Here is a 16,365-nt window from a genome sequence, read left to right as displayed (position 1 = left end):
GTTAATATGATGTCAAATAAATAAATGGTTGAAACTTCTACAAATATCCTGGAGTAAATACCCACCTTTTACTTGGAATACATTTGGAGTACATTTGTGAACCAACATTTAGCATATTCTATGCTCAAGAGTACTACAAGGTTTTCTTACTCGCAGTAAGATTTTCTTTATTATTCTATTGCCAGCACCTCGGGACCCAGGAGGTGAACACCTGTAGTACCTACAAGAACTAAAAAGTGATTACTATTGTTTAGAACATCTTTACAAGGGAGTGCAGCGGTTTTTCACTATTTCAATCGGAAAATGAGCACATTTAGGAGTAACGTCCATATTTTTCTCAATATCTACAAATGCTGGAACCAAGAAGAGATAATTTTCTCCATTAGGGGTGAAAAGGATAGGGTATCGTCTATGTGAAACCCTCAGGTTCCTGACAGTCTGACATAGTTCAAGTTCAGAAGACCACCAGCTCGCAGACAATAGGACAAGGGCCGTCTAGGTTTAAGACCTCAGTTTTATTTGAACAAAGCTGAAAGCAGTTGATGGACATCCGCCTGCTACTGGATTTAAGCCATTTACACAGTTAGACCAGGTCTCATCACCAGTGTCATCCAGCCTTGGAATAATCTGAAAATCATCTGCATAGCGCATGGGAGATAACTGGTGATCCTCAATAAATTACAATGGAGGAGCCACAATGAGATTAAACGGAGTTGGGCTGATGAAAGAGCCATGAGGTACTCCAACTAGTTGAGACTTGGGAGTTGAACTATAGGGGTACATTTACTGGTTGACTTGGGCCAATAAAGAAGGAATGAAGGCAGCCTAACGCACACTCTCTCACGGCACGTACAGCTAGTATGTCGGGAAGCACTCTGTGCCGACCTGCTTTTGGAGAAACATTGCTCTTGAAGTTCAGACGTTCATCCTTGCTTCATTTCTTTTTGCTCTTCAGGAGAATTTGGTACAGACATGGAACTGCGGATTGACTACATGAAGCTCCGGAAGAGCAGATTTCACTTCCAGTAGCTCTCTTAAACACTTATCATAGTCATAATGATTAGCCTGACTTTTCTCATCCCAGGGTGACTTTTCCACTGACTTCATCAGGTGTTACTGAATGCCAATTGTTACAGCTTTTTCTACCTAAACTAATTTTACAATGTCCCTTTTTGACGACATTCTGCTATCTAGTGCCCAACAGTTACATTGCTACTTCATTCTGCAACATTTGAAGCAAAACCACATTTATTTAACTTAGCTGGGGTAATCGATTTTTTTTTTACTTCTCACATTCTTCATTAGAATGAGTGTGAATTGTACTGTGTGGTGTACAGCTAAAAATACCAACACCTTTCCAAAGACATTATCTCCATGTCCTATTGTTTCTCTGCTCACTTATTTCTGTATTGGTCCTCTGTATTCATTTTCTCAGGGTCTTGCTACATTATATCAAGAAACTACAAAAAATGATAAATGCTATTTCTTCCACTGCTTATCAGCAGCAGGGGTCTTGGGAGCTTTACCTTTCTGTAGATTTCTTCCTGTGCTGTCTATCTGGCAATATGGGCAGACCCAATAAAACAATTGTTTAAATTTCTTCTTGCTGCCCAGACTATGGTTAGATCTGGTACTCAAGAGCAATTGAGTGTGGAAGATGACTGTCTCCAATAGGCTGATCAAGTGTGGCTAGTTCAAATCAGTCTGCTAGTTCTAGGCTATGTGTACCAGCATTTGCTGCTGCCTCCCACAGTGCTGCTACACACCTATGAACTAAGAAAAGTGCACCAACTCCTACCAGCACCCCTCTGGTGTTCACCAATATGATAGTGGTGGTTGCAGCTCCTCTGAAGAGATTAGGGGCTCCAGTCTTCCCCTTCTCTGTGAATGACTATTTAGGTGGGCTCACCCCAGGCTGTTGTCTTCCCCCTCCAGACTACTGCAGACATCCTGCACTTGCTGGGGTTCACCATCAATGTGCTGAAGTCACACCGGACTCCCTCTCAGATGCTACCTTTCATTGGAGTTGTTTCAGGCCTATCCTCCCAAACAGTGAGTTCAGGATATTCAGGCTATGGTGCGGATGTTTGTGCCTCTATCCTGTATGTTGATGAGACTGACTCTGAGTCTGCTGCACCTCTTGGCATCTTGATCCTGCTGGTGACACATGCCCGTTACCTCTTTTACTTTTCCGATACCCCAAAGCAAGTCTTTCTAAACTCTTCCCTCTGACTTTTCCGCTTCCACCTCCTTTTACTCATCCCAAACCTCCTCCTACTGCTATGAGCTCCAAAACATTCCTTCACTATCCTTTTTAATCCAAATAGCAGACTAACATGTCCACCTCTCGTATTAATTTAATATTTCACTATACTAGTTCACCACTAATCCTTTATGGGCTCTTGAGTCGCGTGTTACTTGCCAAAAAAAGCGCTTCAACACCTCATCAGATGATAGCAAGAGCTATATAAATGCAAACCTTTTTCCCCTCTTCTATCCCTCCACTATCCTTCTCAATCCAAATAACTGACTAACATATCCACCTCTCAAATTACTTTAGTTTTTCACTATACTAATTCACCATTAATCCTTTATGGGCTCCGGAGTAGCATGCGATTTGCCGAAAAAGCGATTCGAAGCCTCTTCAGGTGTAGTAAGGGCTATATAAATGCAATTACAATACAATGCAATATATCTTGTGTGCTGCATTGTGGGTATAGTGAGAAGATGTCCTGTGACTGTACATTTTTCTGCAAAAACTACACAGAGGCAACATCCTAACGAAAGGTCTTTCTTAGTGTGGAAAGTCCACTGTGGTACAGAGATGTTCATTATACTTTGTTCACGTTACAGTCTGAAACAATTGTAGCAGCATTTTGTAGTGGGAGGATTTAACATCTTGTGACCCACCCTTTAGAACTATTTTGAAGTGATTTTTGGGTTAAGCCAACCAGAAAGCGCAAGCTTTCTGGTTGCAAAAGACATATTGTGTGCTTACAAAGAATGTGCTGGGGCTTGTAGCATGCCCATTGCTTACCATTGGTTTGCTTTATTGTCACTCTCATTTGGCTGCTTATTAGATGACTTTTCGTGTCTCAGTTTGTCAGTTTTGTGTTTGTCCTTCCCAGGGAACATAGCCTCTTTATCTTCTCTCTGATTGGCTCGCTTCTATGCTTCAACAGCTCACTTTTAGGGAACTACTTTTTCTTTTCTTTAAGCACTCTATAAGAGTGCATGTGTTTCCAGCCTTCTTCCTACTGTGCTCTTACCTCTCCCCTTTTGTTTTCCTCTCTCTCTCGTCCCTGTGCTTCTCTCCTCCATGCTCATGTGGCTCTGTCTTGCTTGTGCATATCTGTTTTTTTCCTTCCGGGTTCTCGCTCGTGTTGTTTTCTCTTGCATTTCTTCCTCCCTGCCATGTGATTTCCGCACTGCTGATGTTGCTTCCCCAACTATCTTCTGTGACCCATATTGAAAGATTTAAAAGAAAAAAGCGCTCTTAACATGCAAGAGTAAATTACCCAGACATTGCTCCATGAAGCTCGACATCCGGTCATTTCTTGCTGTCCATGACAGCCAGAGTCCAGTTCTCATTTAGGGGCAGGTTGGAAATCTATTGTTACGAGTAACTGAAGGAGTATGAATTTGTTGGTGTGTAGATTATGACCATAGACTGTTTTGATTTGGCATGAATTATTAATCCTGATTATTGTATGGTCAAAACTCCGCAGGCACCTGGGACGCCTGATAGGATGAAGTATTGGATGACACCGGTACAGTGGTCAGCTGGTGAAGAAGGTAGTGCCAAGTAAGGAACGTTCATGGACTGGAAATATTACAGAGATATCTTCTATTTAAATGGAAAGCAAATAGAATTGAAAGGATCACTTGCAAGTGAAAGCAGCCAGTAAACTGTAACACTTACTCTCCCAACCAGACAGGTGTGCCCTCCATTATTGGGATGTGGGTGTCTTCCACCTCTGGGTGCCACTGCTATGATATTTCAGCCCGCAAGTAACTACCTCAAGTGACTTTTATCACGTTTTCACAGATTTTATTTCTTCTAGATTAAGTACTGCATACAAACTAAAGCTATCCTGCCAGTGTCAGCTGCAGTGAAGTCGCAGTAAAACATGCAGTGGAATTTATTGAGTAGTTTTCCTTCTCCATTTCATTTATATTTTGACAGTGTTTTTCTGAAAAGAGACTGGTGGTGCAAGACTAGAGCAACCCTCTGCCACAGGATGGATTTATGACATTTATCAGAAGTGCTGATGCAGCAAGTAGAAGAATAACACGCATTTACAATGCAACGGTCTCGCCTTTGCAAAAGTTAGAGCTATTGGCATTGTAAATGACAACATTTTTATTTATGTGTTGGTTTTGAAAACAGATAAATAAATGGCATTGTCATTTACAATGGCAATAGCTTAATCTCTCGCGAATGCGAGACCTATTCGATTTGCAATGCAATAGATCGCGTATTTACGCGAGTTTGAGCTATTGACATTGCAAATAACGCGTTTTATTTAAGTTTCAAAACACACATACAATAAACACGCATATGTATGCATATATGTATGTATGCATGCATTTATATTTATATAGACCTGCAGATGTGTGTGTGTGTGTGTGTGTGTGTGTGTGTGTATATATATATATATATATATATATATATATATATATGTCTAAAACAAATAAAACCAGCTATATAGAGAGGCGAATCTAAGGAAGTTAGAGACAAGATATATTCTACAAATGAATAGTACACAGCCCAATGGTTTAAATGTAACGGAGGACCTATATACTTGTTTGCATTAGAATATCAATATATCATATTTGCAATATCTATCAGTCCATAATACAGTATTGTGGTTGGAAGGACCCATATATAGTTTGTCATCACCTATATAAAGGAAAAGGACATGTCATATTTTATTATCTTATTTATTTCCTCATTTGCAATGGATTTTAATAATTGTAAATAGAGGTTTTAATGCTTATAAAATGGTCTTCACTGTAGTAAAGTTTCATTAAATGATATGTAGATTTTTTTACCATATAGGTCTATGAAAAATCTTGGGTCCACAGCAGACATCATTAAGGGAATGTTATTTATTTTTCTTTCCCCTACAGTACTGTTTTCAAACACGTATGATATTCTTTTGAACAACAGGAAAATTATGGATTTTTAAAAATTGGTTTAATTGTATGATGGACCTTCGCTGCAACACTGGCTGTATAACATGATACAATGGAAAATGCAATACTATTGTTATTTGTATTTGGCTAAGGCTTTTTTGGATATATACGTTTTTAGATCCAGGCATGATTGAACCTTTTTGATTTCAGATGTATGATAATGGATCAAATGTATTTTACTATGTATATTTCTCTTTCATACTCTTACTATCTTGCCCATTGATTCCGTGACATATATTAAGCGAATACGCTATTGGGTCTCCCCTTGTGTACTTCATCAACTGGGATCAGTTGGTGGGGTATCTATGAGGTAAATTGATGGTATATGTGTTTAATCCACGAATTATGAAGCACAATGCACTTTTTTGGAATCACAAATAAGCACTTTCTTTTTCCAACACCTAGTGATATGGGCTCTACTTTAGATAAAGAACTCGACATATTTGTCCTGTACAGACTAATATAATGGAATAATTTATGATCAACATATTTAAGAAATAATGTATTTTACAGCTATTTAGTAACTTATCTATTTGATAATTGACAATTTTGAATTTTTTATCATATAAGATATGTTCGATATCTTTCAGTATTATCAATGTATTTTACAGATTATTTATGTGTATTTTACCTGAAGGATTCGTAACTGTTATGTATTTAACGATGATTCGTATTGAGTCTGTTTTCTAGCTCTATTTTTTTTAGCCCAATCAGAGTCAAGCACTTGCACTTTAAATTAATCACCCTCACTATTGGTCGCTATCATGTGAGCAAGGCACCTGTGTGCCGAAACGTTATGATGCCGGCATGCGTTATAAGAAAATTTGAAGCACCGCAAAATCTGGTCCGTGCATTGTGTTCCTTGTGCAAGCTGTGAGCTGTCTTTGTGCAAGGGGAACTTTGGTTTGGTAATATATATATATATATATATATATATATATATATTTGAAGCAAACGCTCTGGAGCATGGGAGGGAAGCACGACCATGGTCCGCCCTCCGGCCATTACATGCAGCCTGCTGTTACCTTCGTGTTTCTCATTGTTTCTGCCGACGCGTTTCGGGGTTCACACCCCTTCCTCTTGGGCAAACAAAGAACACGCCACGAAACCTGCATCTTGCGTTCTCCAACTTAATTAATACCATCCCCACCTCCCAGGGGCGTGGTTACATCGCGCTGGCCTCTGGTGCTTTCGCCTCGCCAGGGGCGTGGTTACATCGCGCTGGCCTCTGGTGCATTTTGGGGGATGGAGTTTGTGATGCAGGTAAGTCTCCTTATAGTAAGTTCAGGCGTGGTCTTTCAATCCGTTTTAAAATTAATCCTCTGAGTGAGTCACTGTAGGGTGCGAGCAGGCTCTGTTTGCATCTGGAGCATGGTGCTAACTTGTCTCGTACAGTCCAAAACAACAGCCTCGCATAGCTAGTGATGTCTGTTTTCACCGGCTATGGATGGTTCTCCTCCCCACGGCCAGGCACCGTGTGTAGTATTTGAAGCAAACGCTCTGGAGCATGGGAGGGAAGCACGACCATGGTCTGCCCTCCGGCCATTACATGCAGCCTGCTGTTACCTTCGTGTTTCTCATTGTTTCTGCCGACGCGTTTCGGGGTTCACACCCCTTCCTCTTGGGCAAACAAAGAACACGCCACGAAACCTGCATCTTGCGTTCTCCAACTTAATTAATACCATCCCCACCTCCCAGGGGCGTGGTTACATCGCGCTGGCCTCTGGTGCTTTCGCCTCGCCAGGGGCGTGGTTACATCGCGCTGGCCTCTGGTGCATTTTGGGGGATGGAGTTTGTGATGCAGGTAAGTCTCCTTATAGTAAGTTCAGGCGTGGTCTTTCAATCCGTTTTAAAATTAATCCTCTGAGTGAGTCACTGTAGGGTGCGAGCAGGCTCTGTTTGCATCTGGAGCATGGTGCTAACTTGTCTCGTACAGTCCAAAACAACAGCCTCGCATAGCTAGTGATGTCTGTTTTCACCGGCTATGGATGGTTCTCCTCCCCACGGCCAGGCACCGTGTGTAGTATTAGAAGCAAACGCTCTGGAGCATGGGAGGGAAGCACGACCATGGTCCGCCCTCCGGCCATTACATGCAGCCTGCTGTTACCTTTGTGTTTCTCATTGTTTCTGCCGACGCGTTTCGGGGTTCACACCCCTTCCTCTTGGGCAAACAAGGAACACGCCACGAAACCTGCATCTTGCGTTCTCCAACTTAATTAATACCATCCCCACCTCCCAGGGGCGTGGTTACATCGCGCTGGCCTCTGGTGCTTTCGCCTCGCCAGGGGCGTGGTTACATCGCGCTGGCCTCTGGTGCATTTTGGGGGATGGAGTTTGTGATGCAGGTAAGTCTCCTTATAGTAAGTTCAGGCGTGGTCTTTCAATCCGTTTTAAAATTAATCCTCTGAGTGAGTCACTGTAGGGTGCGAGCAGGCTCTGTTTGCATCTGGAGCATGGTGCTAACTTGTCTCGTACAGTCCAAAACAACAGCCTCGCATAGCTAGTGATGTCTGTTTTCACCGGCTATGGATGGTTCTCCTCCCCACGGCCAGGCACCGTGTGTAGTATTTGAAGCAAACGCTCTGGAGCATGGGAGGGAAGCACGACCATGGTCCGCCCTCCGGCCATTACATGCAGCCTGCTGTTACCTTCGTGTTTCTCATTGTTTCTGCCGACGCGTTTCGGGGTTCACACCCCTTCCTCTTGGGCAAACAATGAACGAGACAAGTTAGCACCATGCTCCAGATGCAAACAGAGCCTGCTCGCACCCTACAGTGACTCACTCAGAGGATTAATTTTTAAAACGGATTGAAAGACCACGCCTGAACTTACTATAAGGAGACTTACCTGCATCACAAACTCCATCCCCCAAAATGCACCAGAGGCCAGCGCGATGTAACCACGCCCCTGGCGAGGCGAAAGCACCAGAGGCCAGCGCGATGTAACCACGCCCCTGGGAGGTGGGGATGGTATTAATAAAGTTGGAGAACGCAAGATGCAGGTTTCGTGGCGTGTTCTTTGTTTGCCCAAGAGGAAGGGGTGTGAACCCCGAAACGCGTCGGCAGAAACAATGAGAAACACGAAGGTAACAGCAGGCTGCATGTAATGGCCGGAGGGCGGACCATGGTTGTGCTTCCCTCCCATGCTCCAGAGCGTTTGCTTCAAATACTACACACGGTGCCTGGCCGTGGGGAGGAGAACCATCCATAGCCGGTGAAAACAGACATCACTAGCTATGCGAGGCTGTTGTTTTGGACTGTACGAGACAAGTTAGCACCATGCTCCAGATGCAAACAGAGCCTGCTCGCACCCTACAGTGACTCACTCAGAGGATTAATTTTTAAAACGGATTGAAAGACCACGCCTGAACTTACTATAAGGAGACTTACCTGCATCACAAACTCCATCCCCCAAAATGCACCAGAGGCCAGCGCGATGTAACCACGCCCCTGGCGAGGCGAAAGCACCAGAGGCCAGCGCGATGTAACCACGCCCCTGGGAGGTGGGGATGGTATTAATAAAGTTGGAGAACGCAAGATGCAGGTTTCGTGGCGTGTTCTTTGTTTGCCCAAGAGGAAGGGGTGTGAACCCCGAAACGCGTCGGCAGAGACAATGAGAAACACGAAGGTAACAGCAGGCTGCATGTAATGGCCGGAGGGCGGACCATGGTCGTGCTTCCCTCCCATGCTCCAGAGCGTTTGCTTCAAATACTACACACGGTGCCTGGCCGTGGGGAGGAGAACCATCCATAGCCGGTGAAAACAGACATCACTAGCTATGCGAGGCTGTTGTTTTGGACTGTACGAGACAAGTTAGCACCATGCTCCAGATGCAAACAGAGCCTGCTCGCACCCTACAGTGACTCACTCAGAGGATTAATTTTTAAAACGGATTGAAAGACCACGCCTGAACTTACTATAAGGAGAGTTACCTGCATCACAAACTCCATCCCCCAAAATGCACCAGAGGCCAGCGCGATGTAACCACGCCCCTGGCGAGGCGAAAGCACCAGAGGCCAGCGCGATGTAACCACGCCCCTGGGAGGTGGGGATGGTATTAATAAAGTTGGAGAACGCAAGATGCAGGTTTCGTGGCGTGTTCTTTGTTTGCCCAAGAGGAAGGGGTGTGAACCCCGAAACGCGTCGGCAGAAACAATGAGAAACACGAAGGTAACAGCAGGCTGCATGTAATGGCCGGAGGGCGGACCATGGTCGTGCTTCCCTCCCATGTTCCAGAGCGTTTGCTTCAAATATATATATATATATATATATATATATATCAAAAACAAATGAAACCAGCTAACAGAAACCAAGCAACTGTAAGTTACAAAACACAAAGCCAATGGTAAGCAGGGCCACTGGAATAGTCCAATTGTGCGGCCACGCCATTTTTTCTCTAATCATGGATTTGCCACATAATCCACCATCTGCTACATAATCTGCAGATTTTAACAAACAAAAAAAATGTTTCTAGCTCAAACAGTCACTCAAAACTCAGCGATCTGTGTTGCATTGCAGTGGAACACCCTTTGCAAAGGTTGATTGGTCACCTTTCGGTTACTTTTTGCTTTATTTGGGATTTGTACCAGTACTAATGAGAAGCAACCTATGCCCAGACAGTGTTACCAGTTGTAAAAATGAGAAAATAAAGGAACACGATCACAAAATGTGCCGCTCTATACCGGATAATTTGCCTGGTCATGCTTTAGTCAACCTTGTCGCATAATTTGGCCTTTCCCTGCCGCTTAATTCCAGTGGCCTCGATGATATGCAATGGGCCAAATGTATTCCCAAGGAACCTTTCCAGATGTTCCTAAAACGTCTTTGCAATCCATGCAGGTGTTGTGTCGGGGATGTTTTGACCGAAAAATGTAAACACTTATACAAAATTGAAAGGGGCCTTTGCATTAAATAGTATGAACATAAGTTTCCAATTGAACAAACACAAACCACTTAATGGTTGTACTCGGGTCCACTAGAATTATGCGATTGTGCAGCAGTTTTCGCATAATTCGAGATTTGCCACATAATCCTTCATCTGCAGATTTCAACCCCAAAAAATTGTGTCTAAGTGAAACAGTTCAAAAGTTACTAAAAATGTGACAACGTGGCAGGCCCTTTGCAAAGTTGTACTGGTCACCTTTCTGCTGCTTATTGCTATATTTGGGTGTTAAACTTATACTAACAATGTGTCATCCATGCCCAGAGAGTTTTACCAAGTTTAAAAATTACGAAATAATGAAGTGTACTATCACAAAATATTCCACATAATGTGGGGTTTTCTTGCCGCATAATTTACTCGTCCCTACCGCATAATTTGGCACTTTCCTACTGCATAATTCCAGTGGGCCTAGTTGTACTCTAGCAGACAGCTTGAGACCCATTGCAGGGTGAGATCTCTTGATTTCGTGCAGCTTCATATAAAATATTAAATCATAAGGATGTGGGATCGTTAACTGGAAACAGAAAGGCAGCCGAAACGACCCGCAGACTCCCATCCAGTATGTATGTTGTGTCCTGCGGCCCTTATTCACGGGAGCACGGATTCCTGACTCGCCCAGCTTGGGAGCCGCAGGGGAAGTTCCGGAAAACTCATTAGATGACAGATCATGGATCCCTGCGAGCAGGGCATGCAGGTGCTGTCATCACTAGCAACCACTCGCCGTCTTTAATAAATAAGACAGACGTCTGGCCAAAAGACATATTTACAAATAACACTTTCTTTATATAAAAAAAAGTATACTAGTGCTACAGTGCCTGGAGTTCCATTAGAAAATGGTGTTGGCTGGAGCGCGGCCCACCAGTCCTCTTTCTGTGGCGACGCTCGCCCTCTCCGCCGTCTGCCTGGGATGGGAATGAAGTGGGATTGGGAGCGGAGCTCCGGGAGGGAGGAGGAGGCAGGCCGAGGGAGAGACCCACAGCAGGAAGGGCGGGAGACAGCGAGAGTGACAGCGGTGGCCCGGGCCCCCTGCGCTCTGCTCGAGGGCTGTGGGCGGCGGCTGCCGGTGCGGTCACTGCCTTGGGGCGGCTCCAGATCCCCTCACATTCTGAGCTCCGGCGCACGGAGTTGCGGATCGGCCTCGGCTTGTCATTAGGAGCATGCAGTGGCGGCGACATGTCGCACCCCGCTGTGCAGCCGAGTCAGCAGAAGCTGGCCCGAGAAGCTCACCATCCTCAACAACCTCGGCGTCAGGATGCTGACCCGACTCTACAACATCAAGAAAGTGAGGCGAGGTCCCTTGAACTCTGACAGCCGCTGCCCGGGGAGCGGGGGCTTTGCCAGGTCACGTCCACCCTCAAATCTGTGTTGCAGCCTCCAAATGTCAATTTCTAATGTTATTTTATCTCTTGGGTGCTAAAGCTTTTGGAAAGAACATCCGGGCAAAGCAAATGGTCATCAAAGTCATCATTCAACAAGCGCTCGTCATTTGTATTTAAGCCCTGCCCTTTTCAGACTAGGGGGCGTGTTTTTTCCTGATTACATCACAGAAAGAAAGGACAGGAAAAAACACGCCCCTCAATCCGAAACGGACGGGGCTTAAAGTGAGGGGCCGCCGTTTAGGAAGCCAGCCAATGGAGAAGAGCTAGCTTGTTTACCTCCCTACTAGAAGACATAAGATCTCGCTGGCGAGACTGCGCATGCGCAGCCTACACTAGCCAAGACCTAAAAAAGGAGGACTTGTTCCACAAAAAATAAATAAATAGATGACATGGCAGACCCACATACCCCTCCTTATTTCGAGGCATTGTGCACCTGTTCCCTCGTTTCCGGTCTGTTTCTTAGGTATACTAAGCATTTAGTGTTCTGTATTTAGGTCTTGCCTACAGCTGTCTATTGTAGAAAACCTATTGGCGACAGGGCCAGTACTTACTTGCTTAGGACATTGCTTATCGTTGGATGGTTTTCTTGTCACTCATTTGCTTTCTTCTTAGTCAGTGGCTTTCCATACTGTTCTTGTGTTTGTCCTTTCTTGGAGCATATTGTTTTGTTTGAAGGACCTATATTATTATACTGGTCACATTCAGACACCACATTCTTTTAGTTTGCTTTTAGCACTCAATGGATTGCAGACGTAGGACTAAGAAAAGTTTAAAGATCTGAGCTAGTGTGGTTGAAGTGGTATTGTTAGGAAACACAAAAGGTTTGAAGAATTACACAGGTGGTTCAGTATTGTTGGACTAAGTATGCTGATAGGCTAGGATGCGGGCAGCGAATGCACCAGAAATACCACTGAGGTGCTTACCAGAGTTCAAGGAATTGGCTCATATCTACGATAAGAGACCATTGACAGAGGTTGGAATTTGGGTGGTGGGCAGTTATTCAAAGGTAGTTTAGTGTGCACATTTGAGAGCTTGACGGACGATATGGATATCATGGCAGGGAAATTAAGGCCTAAGTTGCTTTGGTGAGAGCTGTGAGGCAACGTAGGTATATGTATGATGCATATGGTATTTCTATATTGTGAACCTAGCTGTAAGACGACAGAGCTCTGGACAGGGTCCAAGGCGAGCATAAAGTCAACGAGTGATAGGAAAGGAAGCTGGTTTGTGAGCGTTTTCTGCACTGTGATATAGTTTTCTTTAAAGAGGTGCATCTTTAGCTGGTTTCTAAATTGGAGCAGCGTTGGGGCAGTCCTGGTGGATACAGGAATGTTGTTCCAGGTCCTGGATGCATAGATGAAAAGGGCCTGCTGCCTTGTATTTACTTTTTTACACTTTTTAGACTGCAGTCTGATGGCGTTCTAGCTATGGGTGTGCCAAGAACCACAAATGATGGTGAAATGGTCTGCCAGATAAGCGGGGGGTACTGGTTGTAAATGATGCAGCTGTTTCTGAAGATGGTTCGGGCTGACAAGGGGAGTCAATGGAGTTTTATTGGGATGGGAGTAATGTGATCATATTTCTTCATGCACTGGATTAGAGGTGGGGTGGCATGTAGGATAGCTTGAAAGGCTGCATGGGTGGAGTTTAGAAGGCCATGGAGAAGGGCGTTACCACCATTCAAATGTAGTGCAAGTGCTTGAACAGCAGTTCTGAAGTTGTTTTCTAAGAGAAATTATTTCTCTTTCTGTAGAAGAGTCAGTACCGAGCTGCCTATGGTTTTTTGGGCAATGTGTTCTGTGAGGGTGAGGCTGGTGTCCAGGGGGAATCCTATTGACAAATGACTGGAATTCTGTCTTTGTTGGTTTGGGCTTCAGGTAGGTGCTGGACATCAAGGTCTGAATGATAGTCAGGCAGTGTTGGAGGCGTTTGATGTCTGAAGCAGAGGAGGCTTTGAGGTAGAGTTGCATATAATTAGCATATTGGTGAGTTGTGACACTGTTGTCTGAGAGAAGAGCACCAGGTGGCTTCATGAAGAAGTTTAAGATCACAGGGGGCAATATGGAACTCCGTAGGATTCCTCAGTTGAAGGGGGTTTTGTGGGACCTGGAGGTGCCCATGTGAACCAACTGGTGTTTGTTGGAAAGGTATAAGGAGAACCATTGAAGGATGTTGCTGGTGAATCCCTTTCGAGACTCCAGGGTTCATATGAGGGTGGGATGGTCAATTTTGTCAAAGGCGGCTGAGAGGTTCAACAATATCAGAAGGCGGGGTCATCTTCATCTATGGTCAGGAAGGCATCGTGTACGATGTGTAAGGTAGCAGTCATCGTGCTGCAGTATAATCTGAGGTGAGACTGGTAGTCCTGCAGAAGATCATTATCATTGGTGCGATTCATTTATTATTTCAGATATACTAGATATTGGAAAGACTTATTTACTGACAGGTGAAGAGCTTGCTTGCCTGCATAGAGTTTGAGTGATGTTTTGTGCTCACTACTTACAGGTCAAGTGTCAATACCTGGAGCCGAGGATGGTGATGGCTGTTAACTTACCTGCAGTTTTGGGCTCAAACCAAATGCAAGGGTCAGGAACAGGCGATGAGAAGTCAATATTACTAATCAGCTAAGGACATAGGGCTATAATTAAATTGAGACCACTACGTGGCACACTCTCCTTTTGTTAACCACACAACTTTGGGATATGGTAGCAGAAAAGAGAAATGACCGTGCAATCGTCCTTTGATGGGGAGGAAAGCGCAGCCGAAATCAGCATTTGATTACAGAGCTATCCCTGTGTTGTCATCACCAGGCCACCAATGTTCCTGCTCTGCTGTCAGGCAATGTTTCTAAAGCATGTAAATGTATGAAAGACACCAACACTTGAGAACTGTAGTCTTATGTATTGCAGTACCATCATCACTTTGGCTTTGCTTGTAGTGTGCCCTCTTAATGTACTGTGTACCAGTTAGTTTATATGTGCTGTATTTGCTAATTTTGCTTTACTTAAGAATTTGCTTCCTATTTGTCTTTTCAGTATCTGGTCTGGGTTTTGGGATCATGAGTGGCATCTTTTCCTTGGTAAATATCCTAGTGGATTCTTTGGGACCAGGGACTGTAGGGATTCATGGAGACTCCCCTCTTTACTTCATATCATCAGGTATGTTTTGCCCTCAATTGTCTCCACTCGAAGCAGCACAATTAATATTTTGGTAGAATTATGTGCATTGTTTACATTTGTAGTGCTTTACAACACAGTGTGCTGTTATAGGTCTATATGGTAATCTGAACCTTATAATATGTGTTAATGTATTTGATGGTTTCTACAGGACCGTGACTTTCAAAAGAATGGGCTTACTTTTTCATAAAAGAAATTGTTATGAACAGAATCTGCAAACCGTGAATTGAAACAAAAATAATAATGGATTAATCCAATCGCCAGATGTGTGTAGTAAACAACTTCAACTCTTCTCTTGCATCCTATGTGTGATGACCTAATGCTCTAAAGTTGCTCAGATTTTCTGTTACCAATTAATTCATATAACATCTGGAAAGACGGTGCAGCCCCTCCTCCTGCATTTTGAATTAACGTGTACAGCCTATGCCATAATGACTTTGTTAGGTACATATTTGTTCTGGCAACTGGTGATGGTCTTACTAAGAAGTTGGCACAGTTCCTAATTTTTCTTCAGGGACTTATTGCTCATGAAGTTTGTTTGTGTTCTAATTTTTAGTTTTGAAAAAAATGTATAGTGCATATTAAACCTCAAAGGGTAGTGGAGTGCTTTACAATAGAAAATATCTGGATTTGGTTTTCCCAGGGGCCCGTCCTTTGCGAGTACCCTACTGTCTGCCCCATCCTTAGCTTCCATAGCTGCAGCGCGGACAGCTACCATACACATCATAGACAACGTCTTACTGACCACCGATGAAGATAACCCATACTTCCGGATATTGCTGGAGAACTCCGTTGTCTGCCACACACTGAAGTCTTGAATGGGATTCGTTGGCAATGTCATTCAGTGGTTCTCCTTCCTCGCCCTTAAGGAACTCTGTGCCAAGAAAACAAAGAAAGCCTGGTACCAGCTCTCTGTAAAGTGAAAATGTTCCTTTCAGAAAGTAAACTGATAAGTTCTTGTACGTTTGCATCTGGATGGGGAATACCATGGCCTCAGAGACTCCACATTGGTTTCCCCACTCTCATATTAAGGGCATCCTACAAATGCCACAGCATGTCTCGTCAGGGGCGTAAAACAACATGATTACATCACTCCCATCGTGATGGAACTCCACTGGCTTCCTTTGTTGGCCTGCACCAGCTTCAGAACCAGCTGCATCTTTACAAAGCCGTCACAACTTACATCCCTGTCTACTTAGCTGACAAGCTCAACCTCTCTTGTGGTTTTCAGCGCATAACACCATCAGGATCGACACAAACAAAAGGGTCAAAAAAGAAAAAAAGGCAAGAGTCCTTTTCGATCTCTGCACCCAGGATCTGAAAACACCATTCCTGTATCCATCAACATCTCCACATCCCTGCTCCTTTTCAGGAAAGTTGAAAATCCACTCTTTTAAGAACATGACCGCATGAATTCACTCTTAGACCCCAGCTTCCGGTCCAATCGCTTGTTGACTATATCCTTGCCTTTGACCCTGTACAGAGCTCCATGCCTTTGGATAGTTTTGTGCTATGCAGAGATTCACACATACGTACATCTGGGATGGTTTGCAGGACCCTGGTATACATGATTTTGCTGTACAAATAGTTCATTGTGTCAAGACTGACAGAGGCTGTATGCAAATAAATTCAGATGTAGGCGTAGAGGAGAGCAATTGAAGCTCAACATG

The 16,365-nt window shown here is 44.0% G+C and overlaps 1 protein-coding gene across 1 annotated transcript in view; it reads left to right on the top strand.

The window, feature by feature from the left end:
* APH1B (aph-1B gamma-secretase subunit) overlaps positions 1–16,365 on the top strand; it is a 98,551-nt gene that overhangs the window by 44,732 nt on the left and 37,454 nt on the right. Inside the window, exon 4 of the mRNA XM_086959444.1 lies at positions 14,555–14,677. Coding sequence (XP_086815570.1) covers positions 14,555–14,677 — 123 coding nt within the window. The remainder of the gene's footprint in view (positions 1–14,554; positions 14,678–16,365) is intronic.

Source organism: Lissotriton vulgaris, chromosome 2_2 (genome assembly GCF_964263255.1).
Source record: "Lissotriton vulgaris chromosome 2_2, aLisVul1.2, whole genome shotgun sequence".
NCBI classification, from domain to species: Eukaryota; Metazoa; Chordata; class Amphibia; order Caudata; family Salamandridae; genus Lissotriton; species Lissotriton vulgaris.
Note: the sequence above shows the minus strand (reverse complement) of the source record. Positions and strands in the feature narration are given on the sequence as shown.